This window comes from Petaurus breviceps, unplaced genomic scaffold, assembly GCF_028583685.1.
Source record: "Petaurus breviceps papuanus isolate PSGF00001 unplaced genomic scaffold, PetGlider_PUasm1.0 688, whole genome shotgun sequence".
Lineage (NCBI taxonomy): Eukaryota > Metazoa > Chordata > Mammalia > Diprotodontia > Petauridae > Petaurus > Petaurus breviceps.
In genome coordinates this window covers 21,411,891-21,434,460 of record NW_027186457.1, presented here as the reverse complement: position 1 = coordinate 21,434,460, position 22,570 = coordinate 21,411,891, and the positions used below count along the sequence as shown (strand labels likewise).

At 42.2% G+C, this 22,570-nt stretch overlaps 1 protein-coding gene and 1 long non-coding RNA gene across 4 annotated transcripts in view; one reads left to right on the top strand and one right to left on the bottom strand.

Annotated features, from left to right (window-relative positions):
* Positions 1 to 9,607, bottom strand: part of LOC138174421 (uncharacterized) — a 14,886-nt gene extending 5,279 nt beyond the window's left edge. The window contains exons 1-2 of the long non-coding RNA XR_011171711.1: positions 9,382 to 9,607; positions 4,834 to 4,946 (exon numbers count right to left, since the gene is read on the bottom strand). This is a non-coding gene — a long non-coding RNA (uncharacterized lncRNA). The remainder of the gene's footprint in view (positions 1 to 4,833; positions 4,947 to 9,381) is intronic.
* COMMD2 (COMM domain containing 2) lies at positions 8,695 to 22,558 on the top strand. 3 transcript variants are annotated; one of them, XM_069104741.1, is made up of 6 exons: positions 8,695 to 8,926; positions 9,619 to 9,696; positions 12,515 to 12,597; positions 13,501 to 13,674; positions 17,167 to 17,312; positions 21,922 to 21,964. In XM_069104741.1, exons 1-5 carry the CDS (start codon positions 8,860 to 8,862, stop codon positions 17,278 to 17,280), a joined length of 516 nt encoding a protein of 171 aa, XP_068960842.1. In that variant the 5' UTR covers positions 8,695 to 8,859; the 3' UTR covers positions 17,281 to 17,312; positions 21,922 to 21,964. The 3 variants fall into 3 exon arrangements, with proteins under 3 accessions (XP_068960842.1, XP_068960841.1, XP_068960843.1); XM_069104740.1 differs by lacking the exon at positions 17,167 to 17,312 and having other exon boundaries at positions 8,706 to 8,926; positions 21,922 to 22,558; XM_069104742.1 differs by lacking the exons at positions 8,695 to 8,926; positions 9,619 to 9,696; positions 17,167 to 17,312 and adding an exon at positions 9,775 to 9,929 and having other exon boundaries at positions 21,922 to 22,558.
* Positions 22,559 to 22,570: the final 12 nt, after the last annotated feature.

The window sequence follows — 22,570 nt, the reverse complement described above, 5'->3', positions numbered from 1 at the left end:
TGTATGGGCAGCAAACCCTGAGGACGCTTGGGGTGCTTGCTGCTACAGGCAGCCCTCAGCCACGGCTAGAGGCATGTCAAGAGAGCAGATCACCAGCAACTGTGGAGGTTTCCATAATTATGAACCCATAAATGCCAAAGACAAAGTGAGAGGTCAGTGTAAACTTTGGGAACAGGGAGCCTGGGAGTACGGCCTGGCCTCTGCCCCCAGAAGAAGAAGCATCTGAGGCATGGCAGCTGCAGCCACATGGCTGCTTCAGAGCTCCTGGCCTGCAGATCGTAGGGGGACCAAGCAACCATTCTGAGGGGTAACTGCTCTTGCTTTAACCTGCTGGGATCTGGATCACTGTCTAGGGTAGAGGTCCTGGGGTGTGTGACCAGTGAGCCAGAGTGTGTGGAGGCTTCAGAGAGGGCAGCCAACTAATAGCTCCAGCAGCTGTGAAAACCCCAGCTATTTGGGACAAAGCTCTCCTCTCTGGAAGCAGAGTTCTACTGTGGCAAAAAGCTCAAAAGTCAAATGATTGAGTGGCAATATGAGCAAGCAAGGGAAGCAAGGCAAGCACAGCAATATGACTTTGGATTCCTTTTTTAAGGACAAAAAGGGATCAGGCCATGGAACAGGAGGAAGACAGCCAAGTCAGAACTCCTGCACCAAAAGCTTCCAAGAAGAGAATAAGCTGCTTACAGGCCATAGAGGAGCTTAAGAAGGATTTTGAAAACCAAATAAGAGAAGTGGAGGAGAAATTGGGAAGAGAAATGAGAATGATGCAAGAAAATTATAAAATGAGAGTCAACAAACTAACTGAAGAAAATAACACGTTAAAAAATAGACTAACTCAGAGGCAGAGTCAAGATGGTGGAGTAGAAGCAGGACCTCCGCGGGGCTCCAGCTTCCACCTTCCCCAATCCATGTAAAAGGGGATTCTAAACAAACTTTGGAGCTGCATAACCCACAAAATGACACAGAGAAGCTAACCTCCCACTGAGGACAGCCTGGCAGGCCAGCAGGAATCAGCCAGCGTAGTGCTCTGGGAGCTGAGCCCAGGCCCCTGTGAGCCAGAGGTTTTACCCCAGGGCGGGCCTGACCAGCCACCAACTGTAGGGACTCCAGATCAGCAGCAGCTGTGGTCGTTTCCAGATTCATCAACATATAGATGTGAAGGGCAAAGCGAGAGGTCAGTGCAGTGTGGACATTGAGACCAGTAGTTGTGAATGTGTCAGCTTTTGCCCCCGGGGCGAGAAGTCGCTGAGAGGCCCGGCACAGCCAGCCAGCGCCACGTTGCAGCTTCAGCTCCTGGTCTGCTGAGTGTAGGAGGACCAAGCAACCAGTTTGAGGGGTAATCGCTCTTGCTTTAACCTGGTTGGATCTGTATTGCTGTCTAGGGTGGAGGTCCTGGGGTGCATGACCAGCTTGCCAGAGTGTGTGGAGGCCTCAGAGGGGGCACCAAACTAATACCTCCTGCAGCTGAGAAAACCCCAGCGTTTGGAACGAAAGCTCCCCTGTCTGGTGGCAGAGTCCTACTGTGGCAAAAAGCCCAGGGATCAAGTGACTGAGGAATGACATGACCAGGCAAAGGAAACAAAGCAGACAGAAGATTCCAACATTAGACTCCTATTTTGGGGACAAAAAGGAGCAAAGCATGGAACAGGAGGAAGATAGTGAAGTCAGAACTCCTGACTTTTTTCAAATTTTCAAAGGAAAATAAGAGCTGGTTACAGGCCATAGAGGACCTTAAGAAGCAGATAAGAGAAGTGGAGGAAAAATTGGGAAGAGAAATGAGAACAACGCAAGAAAGTTATGAAATGAGAGTCAACAGCTTGACTGAGGAAAATCACACCTTAAAAAACAGACTGACTCAATTGGCAAAAGAGGCTCAAAAAGGCAATGAGGAGAGGAATGCCTTGAAAAGCCAAATTTGCCAGATGGAAAAAGAATCTCAAAAGCTCAATGAGGAGAATCGTTCCCTTGGAATTATTTTGGAGCAACGGGAAGCTAGTGACTTTAAGAGAAATCAAGATGATGTTAAACAGATCCAAACAAATGAAAGAATACAAGGCAATGTGAAATATCTCATGGGAAAAACCACTAACCTGGAAAATAGATCCAGGAGAGATAATTTTAAAATTATTGGACTACCTGAAAGACATGATCAGGGAAAGAAGCTAGAAATCATCCTCCAAGAAATTCTCAAGGAAAATTGGCCTGATGTTTTAGAACTAGAAGGCAAAACAGAGGTTGAAAGAATCCACCAATCACCTCCTGAAAAAGATCCCCAAAATAAAACTCCTAGGAATATTATAGCCAGGTTCCAGAGTTCCTAGATCAAGGAGAAAATATTACAAGAAGCCAGGAAAAAATAATTTGGATACTGTGGAAACACAATTAAGATAACACAGGATCTGGCAGCTTCTACACTGAGGGATCGAAGGGCCTGGAATAGGATATTCTGGAGGGCAGAGGAGCTGGGATTAAAACCAAGAATCACCTACCCATCAAAACTGAGTATCATCTTTCAGGGGAAATATGGTCATTCAGTGGAATAGAGGACTTTTGAGCATTTTTTTTAAAGCAATCAGGGTTAATTAACTTGCTCAAGGTTACAAGGCCAGTTATTTCTGGGTGTGGTGCTGAGTGTCTGAGCCCGGGATTCGATCTCCAGGTCATCCCGACACTGGAGCCGGTGCTCTTACTCGCTGAGCCACCTGGCCGCCCCACTTTTAAGCATTCTTAATGAAAAAAATAGAGTTGAATAAAAAATTTGACATCCAGATATAAGAAGCAAGAGAAGCTTGAGAAAGTAAACAGGGAAAAGAAATCATAAGCCACTGATCAAACTTAAACTATTAACATTCCTACATGGAAAAACAATAATTGTAATTGATGAAACTTTTCTCAGTATGAAAATAGTTGACAGGAATAGAAATATATATATACACACACACACACACACACACATACATATATATATATATATATATATGTATATGTATACACACACATATATATGTGTATATATATATGTCTATATCAGAGGGTATACGGGCATATGAAAACACGTGTGAATGTGTGTATATATGCTTACAGGTATACATAGATTAAGGGCACAGGACCAATTGAATAGGAAGGGATGATACTTAAAAGGTGAAATTGAGAGGTGAGAGAGGAATATAACAAGAGGAGATGCGGAGAGACAGAATGGGGTAAATTATTTCATATAGAAGAGGTAAGGGAAAACTTGTTACAATGGAGGTGAAGAACAGAAAGGCAAAAGGGTATGGGTCAACCTTACTCTCATTGAATTTGGCTTAGGGAGGGAATGATATACACACTAAATAGGGTATCTCACCTACAGGAGAGTAGGGGGGAAGGGGATGAGAGGGGGGATGATGGAGGGGATGGTAGGGGGGGGGGAGGGAAGTTAGAAACACATACTTTTGAAAAGGGACAGGGTCAAAGTAAAGAATAGAACAAGTGGGGGGCAGGATAGGATGGAGGGAAATATAGTCAGTCTTTCACAATATATCCACTATGGAAATGTTTTGCATAGCTACAAGTGTACAACCTATATTGAACTGCCTATCTTCCCAGTAAGGGTGGGTGATGAGGGAGGAAGGGAAAGATTCTGGAATTCAAAGTTTTAAAATCAAATGTTTAAAATTATATATATATATATATATGTGTGTGTGTGTGGGTGTGTGTGTGTGAGTGGGGGAGGGGGGGGGGGGGGGGGGGGGAGGGGGGGAGGGGGGGGGAGGGGGGGGGGGGGAGAGGGGGGAGGGGAGGGGGAGAGAGAGAGAGAGAGAGAGAGAGAGAGAGAGAGAGAGAGGCACTGGGGTATAGAGATCCATCTTGCCCTACTGGGAAGTCGGAGGGGGAATGGGGGAGGATATAGGAGAGAGCATATTGGTGGAGGGGGTATAGAGAGGGATCACTGTGTTGGGATGGTGGGTAGGGGAAAGATGGGGAGAAAATTTTAATAATTTAATTGGTAAAGCTTTATATATATTTCCTAGTACCATTAACATAAAATTAATTACATGCTTATAGTATGAAATTTGGTATCATTAACACAGAATGGCCTCTCTTGGAATCTGGATATAAACTCAGTTGTTGAAGAGTTGTCTCAAAGCTGCTAATAATTTTTATTGAACGTATTAAAAAATCTCTTTGTTGTTTTATCTGGTAATATGTGTGAGACTTGCTATTTGATAGTCAATTTGGGTTAGCTCTGCTGTTGACATGGTATAAGTTCTGTAATGATTAAATCTGAGAATTACAAGATATCTTTTGATGTCAACTCTTCCTATCATTGTAAAACAACTCACCAAGCACTGAATTGTTTACCTACCAATCTTTGTGGTTTCAAGCAGGAGGTGTTAGATGAGTCACCACAGAGATAATTGACTTATGGCAGCCAATCTTTTCACAGGAAGCAAGTTCCACCTAAATTTGTTCTGCTATATTAAAGTCGTGTGTAATTTTCAATGTAAGGTAATTTGGAAATGCATTTAACTGAATTGAGGTCACTTGACTGGTAATGAATTTTGTTTCAAGCTTCAGATCTATGATGTTATAAAACTTGGACTACTGTGTCAAATATGCTGTTTTATCTGAATTTATTGGCTATCTACTTAGAAACCTGAAAACCTTCCCACATTGCAAACACTCCATGATAAGAGGGGAGGGTAATTAGAAATTTATTTATAGAATAGGACTGTTTATTGTGAATTATGAAGTTATAGCTGGAATAGCTTATATTGATGTTATATCTATAACCAGCTTAGTCTTACCAGACCCCATCCTTAAGAGATTTTGATGTAGGTGTTAACATACCTTAAGAGATGATCATGGGGCAGCCAGGTAGCACAGCGAGTAAGAAACTTAGCACCCACCCAGAAACACCTGGCCGTGTAACCTTGAGCAAGTTACTTAACCCCGATTGCTTACTAAAAAAAAAAAAAGAGAGAGATGATCATGCATTAGTCTGCAAATAACTGAGTTTCTTTTGAGAGATTCTGTTGAGTAGATTTTTCTATATTCATTGTTTATTTGTACAAGGAAGAGTTTAAACTAGAGGAGTAGAATAAGCTGCAGAAAATGATGCTGTGGCTTTTGGAAAGATTGGCGCTTTTTACTTGCGAGTTGATTTATTATAACAATGTGAGAATGACTAATGTCAGGCCATAAGCATGCTTTGGGAAATTTGGTGTTTAAGGTGGAAACTTAAGGGACTACAATTGATGTTATTCTGAGTCTGATTCTAGAGATGATCATCAAGAAATGCTATTGAGCCAATGATCTATAATGCCAAAAGCCCTATGGGGTGACATCTGGGAACTATACATGGAGTTCTGTTTCAGGGGAAAGCTGGGAGAGCCACTTTTGGCATGGGCTGAGGTAGGAGTCTCCTAACACAATTTCCCCACTATGACATTTCCTCCTGAAAGATTTTCCAATCTTATTCTAAACCTGGCTATGATGCTCTGTCTATACCATTTGCTGCCTATTTAACTCTTGTCTAGAATCAATATCAAGCTAGGGGAGCAATTTTTCCTCTACTAGCTATGTCTCTCTTTTCCTTTTGTGGCAAATTTCTCTAATTATGGCAGATGATCAATAGAATACAATATGAACACAATATTGTATCTTTATCTCATGGACTGAGTCTGGAACATATCTAAGTTACTATAAGAAAATGCAAGTATGTAAAATCCTAGCTATTCAACCTGAAATTATAGTCCTTTCCATATCTCATAGATGAGCACTTGGGCTTGTTGTATGCCCTGCTGGTGGTTCTGTATTCCTGTATAAGATGAAGTCCTTCAAATATCTCACAATGGTATGGAAATAATTAGACAAAACTGTGAGGACTTGTGAAACAAGGATATAATTCTGTCATTTAGTGAGATTGCTATAAATACTTCCTGTTTTGTGTCAAAAGAATTTCAGCTCAATCAGTTATCTTAGAGGAGAGTGACTTATGGTTTATCTTATGTTGCTACAGAGACATTCAATTTTACTTAGATTTATTATTTAATGTAAAATTAAAACATATATAAAGCATGCTCTGAAATGCAAGCAAATTACAAGCGGAGAGGATTTGAGAGCTTTGGTCTATGTGGCCATATTATCTATTTCATTTGAACACGACATTTTGTCATCTTTCAAGTAAGTAAGTGGCCATTAAACCTAGGCAAAGAAGTTACTTGCAAAGGGTATTGTTACCGATGTGCTCAAGTACAGGATGACATTAGCAGCAGTTTATCCTCCTAAGGGAGGAATGAGCAGCTTAAAAGTGAATAACTATGGAGTATATAAATATTTCCAATAGGATATAAAGATATTTCTGGAGGCCAGAGGGGAGAGCTACTCCCCAAACCTCCATTTAAGGAGAGAGCCCAAGCCAGTCATTTCTTCATTTTCCATCCCACTGCTCTCCACCCTCATCCTTTTCCCTTTCCACCCCACTTCGGTTTTTCTGTCTTATCTTTCTCCATGGTATTATACTCCTTCAAAGTAGAGATTTTTGTTTTCACATTTGTATCCCCATGCCTAGCACAGTGCCTGGGGCATAATTGGTGCCTAATAAATGTTTATCGACTTAGAGGGAAAACAAAAACTTTCAAGCAAATTTTTAAAAAAAGAACTGCAATTATAAATGTAATTTAAAATATTTTTTTCTGATTCTAAAACAATTTTAAAACTATATTTACAAAATGTGGCATACATATGTGCTAAAGAAAATCTTTCAAAGATTACCATTAACACATATAACATAATATTTGTGTAGGATTAGGTCTCTGCTAAAAGAAAACTCCCAATCAATGTATTGCTTGGATCATGTATCTTAAAGAAAAATATTTCCTTAAGTCTATTAAACATTTTGTTCATAAATCTTTTGGGTCCTCTCTAGGGTGTGAAATACATGACTGCATAAAATAAATTAGATTCCAAGTAGATACATTGCAGCTATGCACCCCTACAGAGCAAGACAAGAATCTAATTCTCCCTTTTTTTTATCCATAGAAAGTGCTCTGAGGGAAACATTAGAGCGCTGACTCACTATCTGCATACGTGAAATAACCTTACTTCACACTACTGCCATTTTACTGCAGTCTTCTAATGATTAATTAGCTAATATTTGTTAAGTTTATTTAAGGAGATGCACCACGATTTCTAAGTGTTATTACTGTATTTTACACAGACAAAAAGTAAAGTCCTAATTCTTAATAAAATCTTAATCTCCCCTGATATGCTGGAAACTCAATCACCTCTGCCCAGAGTGCTCCAAACATTACTAAATATTATTCCAGCTTTCACAGCTGAGATTCAGCACTAAAAGTATTTGTTTATTCTTTTAATATCTCCACTACTAATTCATGCTTTGGGGAGCCAATCTCAGACACTTTCACGAAGAGGGTGGCATACATATATGATGGATGTCACTATGCTTTTGTCTCCTTGTCAGAGCAGTGACTCAAGTTGTGATTATGGTGAGAGGAGAAAAAGAAAAAGACATTTTACATGTCATTAGGATGCAGGCAGGGAAATGAGAGTCGGGGGCCTGAAATTGCAAAGAGAAAGAAGAGATAACAGCAGTAGTGGTACAAGGGGGAAGAGGGCGGGGCAGCAGGCAGAGCTAGAGGTCTTTGGTATTGCTGCTTCTTCCTCAATAACACTAGGAAAAGCCTGAGAATGTAAGAGTCCCCTCTTCCACTCCCCCTCCATTTCATCCCCAGGAGAAAGCAGGTAAGGTCCCTGGCAACAAGCACTAAAGAGCTCACTATTTAGTGCTAGGCGTTGTAGAGTGCTGGGGATACAAAGAGGCAAAAACGGCCTCTACCTCCAAGGATCTCACGCAAACAGAGGCACAAACTAGATACAGCGAAGTAGGGAGCCCGGGAGAGGGTTCAGGTTAGAAGGTGGGATCTGAGTGAGTCTGGAGGGAAGCCAGAAGGTGGACTCCTGTGGGAGAAAAGGATTTTGGGGGGTGGGGACGGAAACGCATTTGCAATTAGAGAGCTTGCTGTACTGCCATTTCATTGGAGTCTTCCGATGACTAATTAACTAATATTTAGCAACTTTATGTAAGATAAGGCACTAAGAGTGGTGATGGAGTGTCCAAGGCTAGGGATGGCAAGGCCAGCATTGCTGATCATACAGAGCAGGGGTTCTGAGGCCTCTAAAAACCAGAATTCATATCGGGACCTGAGAGTAAGAGGAGATCACTCTAATTAGAGGGAGTTAGAGGGCTCAGTGGCTGGACCTCTACGTAAGTTCAAACCCTGCCTCGGATCCTTAGAAGCTGCGACCTTGACCTGGGCATTTTACCTGTCTGCCTCAGTTTCCTCAAGTGTAAAATGAGGACAATAGCCCCTCCTCCCAAGGCTGCAGATCCCACGAGATACTGTTTGTGAGATGACCAGCAGAGTGAGGGCACACAGGTGCTTAACTCCTCCAGGGGAGGTGTGACTTAGAAGGATCATTCTTTGACAGGTAAGCAGGGCCCGGGTGACGACCTGCACCAGGAGCCGTGTAATACAAGCGCCCCGGACTCTGAGTCCAAGGGCTCGGGGCAGGCCACTCCTCCCTCGGGTGCTCTCCCAAGGACACCCAGATAAAGCCTCGGCGTGCAGCGAGGAGATAGGCAGAGCCGAGGTTTGGGGGGTGCGGTGACGCGCGGGGGCGGGGCTGGGAAGGAAGCGTCGTCGGGCGGAACCCCCGCCTCGGGAGGACGGAGCATCACCGGAGCGGTCCGCGGCGGACCCGACACCCGGAAGCGTTCTCTAGAGAAGGCAGGCCTGCAACTCCGGCTGCTCCCGCTGCCGGGCTCCGGCCCGCGGAGGGGGTGCTGGAAAGATGCTTCTGGAGCTGTCTGAGGAGCACCGCGAGCACCTGAGCTTCTTGCCCAAGGTGGACTACGCCGGTGAGTGCGCGCGCCCGCGCGCTTGCATGCGGAGGGAGGCCGGCGGCGAGGGGGTGGCCTCTCCCACCCAACGCCCTGCATCACGCGCCCTCCATCAAGCGCAGTGATTGCGCTTGCGCGCCCCCTACCGACCCAAGTGCGCCTGCTCCTTCCCATCCTTGCGCCGCCCCTCCCCCCTATTGATTCCCCGCTTCCACCCAGGGCGCCTGTTCCTTCCCAGCTTTGTGCACCTCGCAGTGCTCCCTCAAGCCCCCTTCACTCCCGCCTCCTGAAGCCCTTTGCCCGACTTGCCTCGGTCACGCGCCCACCCTCGTGCACCCCTCACCCTTTCATTTCTTTCCTCTGCCCCGCCCTTCCGTGCCCAGAAAGCTTTCCCCCTTTTCTCTCCTTCGCTCTGCTTGCGTTTGCGTGCTCCAGACCTCGCGCGCCCCCTATAGTTGGTTTCCCCTCCCTACCTCCCCTGTCCCCAGTGCTCTAGATACGCCACGTCTTCTCCGCTCCGTTCCCTTCCCCCGTTCTCGCGCTTGCGCGCTCCCAGCTTCGCGCTCCAGGCCTGCCCCGCCCCTTCATCCTCGCGCTCCAGGCGCGCTCCGCCCCCTCCTCCTCGCGCTTGCGCACTCTCTTCCAGCGGCGCGCGCCCGCCCATGCTGTCGTCGTTCTCACGCCGACTCCCCATCTCTTGTACCCCGCAGTGGTCGCCGAGTTCGGCCGGATCGCCCTGGAGTTTCTGAGGAAAGGGTCCAACCCGAAAGTCTACGAAGGAGCCGCCAGTAAGGAGCGCGCAGCGCCCGGCGTCCTCTCTGAGGCATCCCGACCCTCCGCGGGCGTCGTGGCTACGCCTCCTGAAAGGCCCCTTAGGAGCTCGAGGTTCCCAGAGCTGAGCTCCAGGCGGTGTGGGAGGCACGCGGATTGGGAGAGTAGCCCCCGAATGAGGGGCCCTGTCCCAAAAGGCAGGGCTTACCCATGCCCTTCCCCCCTCCCCCCCTAGGCGGGCCTGGCCCAGGTACACAGTAAGCACTTAATAAGCGCCCGGCAGCAGAGGAGGGTGCGGCCGCCCCCCCCCCCCCCTTTTTCTGGCCTGCTCTGATCTGTCTCTAAAGGAAGCCACGTAGTAAGTTTAAGACACGTCCGCCACTCAGGCCGTGGGTGATCCCACCCTGAGTTTGCGGCAAAACCTGGGGCAGAATCAGGAGAGCCGGGAGTCATGCAAGGAAGGGAGGGTTAGAGCCCATGGGGGGCGGGTGGCCTCTTGGGGAGAGGGAATGGGGTCCGGGTGGGACCTTGGGGCCGAGCCAGGGTGGGCGGCGCCCCGCGGGGAGCCCCGAGGGCCGAGTGACCCGCCGGGAGGAGGGAGGGTGTGTGCTGGCACTGAAGGAGTGGGCAGGTTTAGGATTCTAAGCACTGGGAGGACCGTGGCTCCCAGGCAAGGGACAATAGGGAAAGGTTTATCATGAAAGAGGACTGACTGAGATTGAAATCTGCTGGAGAAGAGGGAATAAAACACTAAGTCATACCACTTGAAAGTCCTTTCCAAACACCATTTTTTTCTTCGCAACAACTTTAGGAGATAGGGGATATTATCATTCCCATTTTATAGATGGGAGGCTGAAACTAAGGCTGAGAGAGGTTAAGTGATTTACCCAGGGTCACACGGCTGGAGCAGGGTTAGAACTCAGGTCTTCCAGACTCCAGGTGCTTGTTTAGACAGTTTTGCCTTTGCCAGGAGAAGGGCCACCTCTTTCAGAAACTGGGAGAAAGGAGGAGAGTAGAGGATGACTCTTAAGTTGTTTCCAGATGAAGAAAAGAGGAATTCAGATTAAATGGTCTCATTTTTAGGTCCTTAGCTGAGGAGGAGGGAGGAAGAGATGTGGGAGGCTTAAGGGAGAGGGAGAGCGGGTTTAGAAGAGCTTTGGAGAGAGAGACAAGGAGTCCATTTGGAAGGAATAAAAGGATTGACTTGCTGCAGTGAGGGCCCAGTTGAGGTTGGACAATGTGCCCACTCTGCATGACTGAGACTCCAGCCCATGAGCAGGAGCTGATGGTGGGGAGTAATTCTGAGCAAGAGAAGCGTGTCAGGAAGTCAGGAGCAGGGGACAGTGTTAGTAGCTAACTGTTGGGTTGATGTTGGAGGAGGAAAGGGGTCTTGAGGGTAAGGAACTAGTTTAAGAGGGTGAAACAGGGACAGAGAGAATTATAGGTTATGGTCAGATAAGGGAATCTGAATGTTTCCAATTAAGGGAGTAGGACATTTTTCAGTAATGTTGAAATCTAGTGTGTGACCTTCTCCCAAAGTGTAGCTCAATTAAGGTAAAGGGAATAGTTTGTGGGATTTTAAGGAGTCTGAGAAATTAGGAGGTTGGGGAGTTTGAGACAATCAAGTACATGCTTTAAGTCCTCTGGTATAAGGGCAACAGAGGAAGATGGAAAGTCAGGTACTGAATTCCTTGAGAATGGAAGGAGAAATAAGGAGGGAGGGGTTATAATAAGCTGGCATAAAGTAGATTGGATGGAAAATTGGTGTGACTGAATTTTACCAGAGCAAAAGTTGGTGAGTTAAGGTGTTGGAGAGGAATCTGAAAGGGACTGTGGGGCACAAGGGATGTTCCTCCTCTGGAACCAGAGCTTGAGGAGGTGTAAGACAGGGTGCAGTTAGTTTGGATTTAGAAGCTGTGTGGAGGAGAGATTGGAGAGGTGGTAGGCTTGGAGCAGGGAGGCCAGTGAGGAGGCCACTTCAGTAGATCTGGCAAGAGGTGATGAGGGCCTGAACTAGAGAGGACGGGATGCATGTGAGAGATGTTAAGGGGAGAACAGAGGAGAGGACCTGGGGACTGCTCTAAGATTATAAACCTGAGTGACTAAAAGGATGGTGTTGCCCAGCATAGCAGTAAGAGGAGGAAAGGATGTGGCGTGAAGGGTTGTTTGGACACATTGAGTTTGAGAGAGGAACATGTAGTTGGAAATGTACAGTTAGTGATATGGAACTAGAGCTATGAGGAGAGGTGAGGACTGCATACATAGAGATGGGAGCCTGTGGTAGCTGATGAGTTCACCAAGAGAGGGGGTTGAGAGAAAGGAGGGGGCCTAGAATGAGGCCTTGCCAGTGCACTCATAGTTAGGAGGGCATGGTGTGGGCAGTGATCCGGTAAAGGGCAGTGAGAAGTAGCAGTTGGGTAGGTAGAAGAACCAAGAGAGAACACTCAAAAAAAAAAATAATAACCATGGAGAGAGTGGTGGATCAGCAGTATCAAATATTGCTGAAAGCTCAAGAAGAATAAAGATTTAGCTGTTGAAAGATCATTGGCAACTTTGAGGGAGTAGTTTTATGTGAGTGATGATGTAGGAACATCCATTTGAAGAGTAAGAGTGTAAGACTAAGAAGGAAGAGAGTAAGAGAAGAGAAGATGGAGCCATCTAAGTTTAGCTTTGTAAAAGCCTATAAAATTTACAGTTTGCATCAGTGAGTGTAAAATTCAGGGCCTTGGATAATAGATATGACTTAAAATTAGGAGGTATAATGAAATTGTAAAAGGAAATATTTTATAGGAAAATAACTTATTGTATTGTGGTTGCCTTTTCTTCTGCCCTCAGGAAAACTCAATGTTAGTAGTAACACAGTCCAGCATGGAGTTGAGGGATTAACATACCTACTCACTGAAAGCTCAAAACTCATGGTAAGGCTGAGTTGGTAAGGTTGAGAACCATTCATATTTTGTATTGTGGAAGTGGTAAGAAGCTTCCTGTCTTGCGTATAATATTTCCTTCAAGTAACTGCCGAAGTTGGAGAGATAGATTTATGGTTGGTAAGTAGTGGTACTATTCGAAGAAATGTCTGAATCCTAATAGAGAAGGTTGTCACCCCGGAACATCTTCTCAACCCCACTGTGGAATGGGGTGATTCTGGCATATTGTTCAAGTGCTTTGGGGGGAGACGTTGGCTTTGGATCTATATCTGATCCCAAATTTGATAATGGGGCGATAAGAACGATGTGTTCTGGAAAAAAGGCTGACTTGTTCATTTAAAATTATCCTAATTATGAATTTTACTGAAACAGTATCACAGTATATTCAAGAGGAGGTAGCTAGTGAATTGATTTAATTTTCTTTCTAAGTTAATAATATGTAAAACAATAGGGAGAACTTTTCATTGTGGGACATGTTACAGGTATCAGTAGAATTCTTTCATCTTCATTCCAAAACTTCAAGAAGCACTTGTATTATTCACTTAAGTTTTGTAGGAATGGTCAGGAATTATGATTATTATCAGTTGGGTTTTTGATTGAACACAGAATATTTTCTTAAACAAAAAGAAGCTGGGGATGACTAGGTGGTGCAGCGAATGGAGCACCAGCCCTGGAGTCAGGAGGACCTGAGTTCAAATGTGGCCTTAGATACTTAACACTTACTAGCCGTGTGACCTTGGGCAAGTCACTTAACCCCAAGGGCTCTGCCTTCCCCCCTCCAAAAAGCAAAAAAATAAAAATAAAAAATCCGAAGAGGTGCTAATTGTTTGTCACTATATAATACAGAAATGCTAATTGTTTGTTACTATATAATACTTCGCTGTATTCTTCTAGATTTCTGAACTGGATTTCCAAGATTCTGTGCTTGTTTTGGGATTCACTGAAGACTTGAATAAATTGTTGCTTCAGCTTTATCTTGACAACAGAAAGGAAATCAGAACAATTCTGAGTGAGTTGGCACCAGTGTTCCCCAGTTACCACAATCTTGAGTGGAGATTAGATGTACAGGTAGGTCATTTATGATGTGTTGGAGAATTAACTATTCTAGGTTTATCTTCTTTTGCCTTCATTCTTTAAATACCTTTTTCATATTTATTTTGAAACAATAGTGTGTTTTGTCATGTTTATTTTCAGGCTAATTTGTAAATAATTAATTGGTGAATAGTGACTTCAGTTTTAGGTAAGCATATTTGTGTATTCAAATCAGGAAAATTGATTAATATGAAACAAAATTTTTTAAGGTGAACTTTAAGAAAAAAATTTATGGCAGTCTAAAAATTGTTTTGAAGACGGTTGGAAGTATTTTGTTAGAAGGTAAACTTTAATCAATAGAATGCTTATTTTATAGTATCATTGCAAGAAAGACTGAATAATTAAGGGTTAATTGTTTGATTAATAGAAATAGACATGAAGCTAAAAGGAGTACTCATTTGTAATGCTCTATATTTTATGCATTTGAGAACATTATTTTGCGCTGGGCTTGGTGGCTTGTGCCTCTGATCCTTGCTGTTAGAGAAGCTGAGACTGGCAGATCTCTTGAGCTCAGAAGTTCTGAGTTAGTGGGCTGTGGACTGAGGAGGCAGTTAGGTGGCTCAGTGGATAAAACATTAGGCTAAGAGTCAGGAAGACCTGAGTTTAAATCAAGCCTCAGACACTTACTTGCTGTGTGACCCTGGGCAAATCACTTAACCTTTATTTGCCTTAATCTGACTAGAGAAGGAAATGGCAAATTACTCCAGTATCTTTGTCAAGAAAACCTACTGACAGTATTGGAGTACTCTGGTTCACAGGGTCAAAGACTCAGACATGGCTGAGTGACTGAATGAATGAATGAATGCAGATTGGAAGCCCCTGGGAGCAGAGGGACCAGTAGCTTGCTTTAGGAGGGGCAAACCAGCCTTGGTTGAAAACCGAGAGCAGGTCAAAGCTTCCTTGTCTATTAGTAGTGGGATCCAACCCCATGTTTCCAGCCTGGACAAGATGGAGAACCTTAGTCTTAAAACAAAAACAAAATCATTATTCTGAGAACGGGGTGAGAACCACTGGGTTAGGTCCTAGAAAGTCCACACAGAAGAGTTGTTATGCTTGATGTAGATGACAGGCATGTTTCCAGTATGAGGATGATGTGAAGGCCATGGTTGGGGAGGGCACAGAAGGGACTAGAAGCCCAGGGAAGTATTCAGAGTCAGTGCAGGAATGTGAATGAGGCCTGTATAAGCCCCTTCCGCCTCTCAGAGGCTGCTGTCAGGTTGGAGGCAGTAGATATTGGGAACAAGTCACAGTAGAACCTGATTGATGCCTGGACTCCAGAGATGGAGGAGAGAAAACACAATCTGGTATTCCTAGAGTAGTGGGGAGGGGAAGTGCCTTCAGATGCATTCAGTCAAGGAAAAGGCAAAGTCCTCCCACAGAGGGCAGCAGGCGATAGGGGTGCTGGCATGGTGCCAGCTTTAGCTCATGTGGTGCAGAGAGGGCAGCATTGAATAGAGAATCTGGGACTCAGGTGAAAGGTCTGGGGAAAAGCTGTCCTATATTTGGCTTGATGATGTCATTCTATAGAGAAATGTCCTGAAGGAGTGGAAAGAGCACAATTCTTGGAGGCAGGGCCTGGGTTCCGGTTTTTGCTCTGTTTTTTCACCAGTCTGTCCCTGCATACCGTGTTTCCCCGATAATAAGACCTATCCCTAAAATAAGCCCTCCCCCGAAAATAAGCCCTATTGAGATTGCTACTGTAGTGAAGGTGATCCCCTGCGCTACACGCTACATTACGGTGCCCTCTGTATGCACCATCCCCCCCCCTGGGTGAAACGCACGCCGCGCTCCGAGCTGCATCCAATCAGAGCTGCAGCAGTGAGCGCGTCATCCTGTTCTTCCCCAGTGATTTGCTTATTGAATAAAGGTACATTTTTTTTGTTCACATTTACCTGTTTATTAAAATTGCTGTCAATGTTCATTAAAATAAGCCCTCCTCTGAAAATAAGCCCTCTGGTGTTTTTCTGTCCAAAAAAAAAATAATAAGACAGTGTCTTATTATCGGGGAAACACGGTATGTCCTTCTATTTATTGGAGCCTCTCTTCAAATATTGAGTGAGAGGGCTGAACCAGATCTTTACTAAAGGTCCTTTTTAGCTCAAATCATGTGACCTCTAAATTTCAGCTTTTATTTTAAACCTTGATTTTTCATTTGGAAACATGCACCATTCAGCAAATTTATAACTTAATAACAGAGTCATAGTTCTCTTCAGCAGAATGATCTTCATTTTCTTTATTTCTCTCCTTTGCACAGAATAAAAGTAGCTTCTTTTATTTAAACAAGTGATTACTTAATGAATATGCCTTTATTAGTAGTCAGCATGATAACAATTCCAGTCAGTCGGCAAGTATTTAGGGAGCACTTGCTATATGCTACCCTTGCAGACCACATGTTGACTTAGAAAACCTCCAACTAATACTATTTTTGTTGTATTGTATTTTAATTTATTTTCCAGTTAAATTTTATTCTTGTTCAAGCAGTATTGGGGAGTTCTGTGGGCAGTGAATTTGGCACCTTTGGTGTAGTGGCCAGAGAACTAACCTCAGCCAGGATAAACCTAGGTTTAAGCCTTGCCTCTGACACATTCTGCCTGTCTGACCCTGAACAATCACTGAGTGTTCTGGGGAGTTTTCCAAGACAAAGTTGTGGAGAAAATGCTGATCTGCTCTGGGAGAGGGAGTCTCCTCACTGGATAGTTTCCTAGCTCAGTGAAATCATAAGGTCTAGCCTCTATCCCTTTATGGGTCAGGCACTGTTTGAGGTGCCATGGCTACAAAGAAAGAGAGTAAAGTTTCTGGAATGGAGACAGATGCATAGCTGATTAAATAAGACTCACATCTAAATTGTGTAAGGTGAGGAATATTGCAGTTCAAAATTGAAAATATGCTGTGATGATTTTTATTTTTTAATTTTAAAATGCTTCAAAGAGATAATTGAGTTCTTAAATTTATTTAGTTAAAAAAAAAAACCCTTTGAGAGATTTTAGCTGAAATGGACTCTTCCACTGAAGTAGAAGGAAATGTATCAGATGAAGAGACCAAATGGGTCAAAAGATTAGTAACAAGTACAGAGCCTTTCATTTCTAAATAACTGACTTGGCTTCACTGAAGTTGGTAATGAGTAAACTTTTACTATTTAATTAATGTGCAGTAGCTTCTGCGGAAGGAGGGTAGTGGTCAGCCTAGTTTCTAGTGGAAAGATGCCCAGAATAAATCAAGAGTACAATTTATGCCCTTGTTAATAACAGTAAATTGAAGGTTTCAGACTGAGCTTCCCTGTTACTTTAGTGATGGTGAGCATTAGACAGCCTAAGAACATAGTACTCTTGTTTAAATTAACTCTGTCCTCTGCTGTGGTTAAATAGAAAACTTAGTCCAGAGCTTTTAATATATGCTATTTTTCATGAGTTTAACCTAAAAAGAGTTAGTGTCAAATAAGATTATCTTCTGTTTTGTATCCCTTATCAGGTTACACTGCCTCTTCGACCTTCTAGCCCTGCAAGTGTAAATACTATTCTAAAATTGGCCCTGACGCATCTCATTTTATTTAAAAATTTTTCAAATTATGAGAAAGTATTGTAAGGAGGAGCAAAATAATTTTTCTTCTTAAAAAAGTAAGGTCAAATATAGTACTTTGTGCTATTAACTACTATTATCTTTGCTATTTTCCTGAATCCTACAAGTATGAGTATGACTGAGCTTTTTTCTTAGAATAAATTAATAAATGAAAGGTACAATAACATGTTTTATTTGACTCTGAAAGTTTAACAAAGGAAGTAATGAGACAGTATGATGTAGAAGGGCCATTAGTACTTGGGTTCAAATCTTGGGTCTGTTGTTTACTATCTGTATGACCTTGGAAATCAGCTTGTCTCTTGGGGCCTCATTTTTAGCTTAGGAGCTTTATTCAGATTATCTTTTGAGTTCTTTACTAGCATGAAATCTTAATGATCATTAAGAACACATTGGTACATAGCCACTCAATCAAAATTTTCTAACCAATCCATATCATGGTGGTTGTTGTAGACTAGCCCCCAGGTCACTCTCTCTCTTTTCTCAAAGTGTTCAGCCTCTGGCTCACTGTCTTCCTCTCCTCATCTCCTTCATATTGATGATATTCCCTCAAGTCCCTAAACTCCACATTCTGTAGGCTTCTTAAATCTCATGATCTGTTTCATTCTGTCTCAGCGACACTTATAAATTGTCACATACTGGATTTCACTATTACCCATAAAGGTACCACTTTCTTGGTTAGAAACTCTGCTGTTCCTCTACCTGAAAATAACCTCTTCATCCCTCTCTTCTTATGCCTCACCCCTCCTAAACATGTTCTTCACCATCATTGACATGTCTAGTTTTCCTACCCCTTCCTTTTCTAATCCGAACCCTCTAGTAAGTCATTTCCATTCTATACTGAACTCTGCTCAGGAAATCCCTGCCCCTTTGTCCTGCTGCAGATAATCTCTTGCCACGCTTCAGCCTTGGATTGCAAGCTACTGAATGGAGCCAGAGGAATCTAAATTCATGTGATCCAAAATCAATTGGACTTTCATAACAGCATGGCAGGCCTTTTATTCTTCCTTAATTGGTTCCCTATTTCATACTCCACATAAGTTATTTGAAACCTTCTCGTCCTTTCTCAAGCCTCTCATACCTCTTCTCCTCTCCTCTCTCTTAGATGAGGGCCTTGTTTTAAAGAGAGTATTGAGACCATTTGTATCAGCTCCTACTTCTCCTATTCCCTCTATCTTAAACCCCTCCCACATCATCTTCCATTCTTTCCCTTCCCCTGGTGTCTGCTAAGAAGTGGCCTTTCCTGCACGGACAGCCCTTCTGTATATCTATATTTGATCCCATCCCCTTGCTTCTTCTCTATCAGATTGCATCCTCAGTCATCCCTAGTCTCTCAGATCTTCATCCTCTTTCCTTTTTTGATTCCTTCCCTAGAGCCTTCCAACATGCCCAAGTCTCACCCATCCTTTAAAAACTTTAACTAGCCCCTATCCTCCCCTCAAGCTGATGACTTATTTCCTCTTGACCATACTCCTTGAAAAAACTACCTATAGGGGTGGCCAGGTGGCGCAGTGAGTAAGAGAGCTGGCCCCAGAGTCGGGAGACCTGGGATCATTTCTGGCCTCAGATACTTAACACCCACACAAAATAACTAGCCTTGTAACCTTGAGCAAGTTACTTAACCCCAATTGCTTTAAAAAAGAAAAAACTGTCTATGCTCACGTCTTCTATTTTCTGTCTTCTCACTCTTCAACCTTTTATATTCTAGCTTCTGGCCTCCTCAGTTATGTGAATCGCCTCTCTCCGGAGTTACCAGTGACCCTTTAATTGCCAAGTCTTTTTGGTCTTTTCTCAGTACTTGTCCTTCCCAGTCAGTTGACTGCATTTAGCATTGCAGATCACTCTCCAAAATCTCTTAAGTTTTTGTAATACTGCTGCTGTCACCATCTTCCTGCCTCCCAAGTTCATCACCTCAGTATCATCCTTTAATCTTCATTGTCCTTCACGGCACATATGCAGTAATATGCCAGATCTTGTAGTTTCTGTGTCTTCCACAATTTCTTATTGCTGACTCCTCACCACTTATATAGCTCTCACTTTAATTCAAGGTGTCTGGCCCATATTATTGATAGAATTTTATTAGCTCCAAGAAAGAAAGAATTATGTTGGGGTATGTATATAATTAGAGACATGACAGAAAGTGAATAGAAATGGAGGAAGTAAAATTAAATTGCCTGATTCACAGGACCATATAAAATACATTGGATTGCTGACTTTTATGTTATGATTAAAAACTCAGGGAAATTATTTTATAAAACATTGTGTGCAGAGTTGGTAATATTTTAATACTCCTTTAACATGTGCCGTGGTTAGTCATAGTTAAGGTGTTATGTTTTTGGACATGGCCAGTATGGGAATGTGATATTGCTTGACTTATTATATTTTATTATTTATATTATATTATTACATATTACATAATATATTATATTATATATTTGTTATTAGACTTATTTTTCATTTCTTTTTTGGTGGGGGGAGTGAAGGGTTGGAGAGAGGGGAAAAAATGCTTGATTATTTAAAAAAATTTTAATTAAAAAAATTGAGATGTAGTCTGCCTATGGAATTCGATCCATTTTTCTCTAGCTCTGGGTATCTTGGGAATTACCAAATCTTCAGTGTCTTCAGTACCTACTGAACAAAATCCAAGCTCTTTACTTATAAATCTATTTTTAGCCACCCTAAACTTCTTGCCAATTCTCTAGTACCTAAAACAGTACTTTCAAATCATCTTCACTAAAGCTATGTTACATTGTCATTACTATATTTATTGCATACTTATTATGGGTAGGAACTGTGCTAAGTGCTAGGGATGCAAGAAAATGGTGTAGGATATAGTACCTGCCCTCCAAGTATTACCAAACTATTCTAATTGATGAGAGACATAAAAATTTGATAATACTAGGCATGGTGTATTCTGAAAGAATTAGAAACTTTCACCAGCTAAGAGAAATTTGAATTTATAAATCATCTAGCTTAATTCCTCTCATTTTATAGTTCAGATTGCTGAGGCTCTGAGAGCTTGTGCCAATCCCAAGTTTATAAACTCAGACTGTTTCTGACTATTTTAGCATAAAAGTTTTACCAAGTGTATATGTTGTACTGGAGATTAGGAACAGTAAACTAAAAGAGGATGATGCAAAGGTGGCTTAAGAACTATTAGAGGGAGAGAAAAAGAGAAAAGTAAGTTGATCATGTATCTTCTAGGGAAAAGATAGAAAAATTTAAAAGCACATAAAGAGTTGTAAATAGTTTGATAATTTATAATGATGACCTTAAGTCATCAAGAAAGTGATATTTTTAAGAATAAAAGCAAATGAGTAATACATTTCTTTGGAGGAAAAAAACTTGTTAAAATGTGATCCTTTTGAAGAAAGAGACTTCAGCTACCTAGAAATTTCCCTTATGTCAAAAATCAGCTTTGCATGTACAAAATGAGGGAAGCATTGCTAGATAGCAGCTCTTCTGAAAAAGATCTAGCCAGTCTAGTGAACCTCAGACTCCTTATGAGTCGGCAGTGTGACATGGCAGGCCAAGAAAGCAAATGTGATTTTAGCCTGTGTTAAGAGAGACAGTGTCCAGGAGTAAGAAGATGATAGGACCTTAGTACTCTTCTCTGGCCAGACTACAGTTTCGGGAGACAGTGGGACAGATGTCCTCCAGAGGACAGGCAGAATGGGGAAGGGCCTTGCATTCGTGCCATCAGATAATTGTGTGAAGAAAAGGGGAGGAAGTCCGTATTCTGGATAAGATTCATGGGGGACATGGTAGTTGTTTTCAAGTATCTGAAGAGTTGGGAATTGAAAGAAAGGTTAGACTTATCCACCTCAGCCTCAGAAGACTGAACTAGGAGCAGTTGATGGAAGGTTTAAAAAAGGCAAATTTAGGTAGTTAGTACTATCCATTCATTGATAGAATGATCCTACTCAGCTCAGGCCTAGTGGAGTCCTCTCCTATAGGTTGTGTTGTAGAGCAGAGGCATCAGATACTTGACTGAAAAACAGTTGACCGGGATCTTTATGTGTGGTCCAGTGGCCCCATTTCTATATGAATTTGACACCACTGGTGTAGAAGAGGCCTTTTTTGAGATAACATTTGAACTTAGATGACTTTTAATCTAACATCCCTTCTAACTCTGAAATAATTTCTGTCTCTGCTTGAAGACCTTGAGAGCTAAAGAATCCTCAGGGTCATTTGATGTCCCATTCCAACAATTTAACTGCTGGACAGTTGGTTTTTTTATGTCCAACTAAAAATGTATCTTTTTTCATTTAAGCCAATTTTCTCTTGTTTAGTTCTGTACAAAAATGGAATAAAAGAATGGGTTGACATATCCCTCATTAAACAAACAACCTTTCATACATTTGAAGGACAATATTTTTGCCTCTTACTCTTCTTTTCCTAGACTTAACCCCCTAGTTCATTTAATTTTTTCATTGATTTTTTTATTCCTTTACTCATTTTTTGTCTCTATTATTATAGTAGTACTTTCTGTACTAAGAGTTGTTGGTAGGATCAAATAATATATTTTAAAGTGTTTATTCTAAGTACTTGGGAGTTAAAAGATTTCTACATGTTTTCTTGTGTGCATTTTGCATTCATTTTAATATGTATGAATGTTTAATTCTGCTTCCCTTCTGTTTCAATATCTAGCTTGCTAGCAGATGTCTAAGACAACAGATTAAACCAGCAATGACTCTAAAGCTGCACCTAAGTCAGGATGGAGAGCATAGCAGCCAGGTTTTGCAGACTGACCCAGCTACCTTGCTCCATTTGATTCAGCAACTGGAACAAGCTTTAGGAGAAATGAAAACAAACCACTGCAGGAGAATTGTTCGAAATATCAAATAGTATTGGATTTGTGTTGTAAATCTGTTCAGATGATTTATAAAGCAATGTTAAAGAACAGGCATTGGTTGGAATTCCTCTTTCTTGTAATTAAGAGAGTTAAACATCTGAAGTAGATGGACTTTGTTTTCCTCTGCCATAACACTGATGCATTAATTAGAAGCTAAAGTTCCTTTCATGGGGCTTCTTATGCCCAGTTTTTTATTTGCATAAAATGAATTATATTTTACATAAATACATGTGTATATGTATGATGATAGGTCAGCTGGAAATAAATTTATATTCATGGTTTTTGTACATATTGATGTCTTTTAGGATATCTTTTGATTTTTTGAACTTATAGTTGTTTTTCGTTATTTTCCTTATGTCCTGATATCTAAAAATAATATTTGAATTATATCTAAAATAAAAATCCGTGATACCTTAATTATTCAAAACTAAAGTTTTCTTTTAA

Bases quoted from the DNA above. Each gene is read 5' to 3' on its own strand.
- COMMD2 (XM_069104740.1), top strand. From the start codon at position 8,860: ATGCTTCTGGAGCTGTCTGAGGAGCACCGCGAGCACCTGAGCTTCTTG. The intron at 8,927-9,618 runs GTGAGTGCGCGC...TGTACCCCGCAG, and splicing joins GCCCAAGGTGGACTACGCCG to TGGTCGCCGAGTTCGGCCGG. The intron at 13,675-21,921 runs GTAGGTCATTTA...TTCAATATCTAG, and splicing joins AGTGGAGATTAGATGTACAG to CTTGCTAGCAGATGTCTAAG.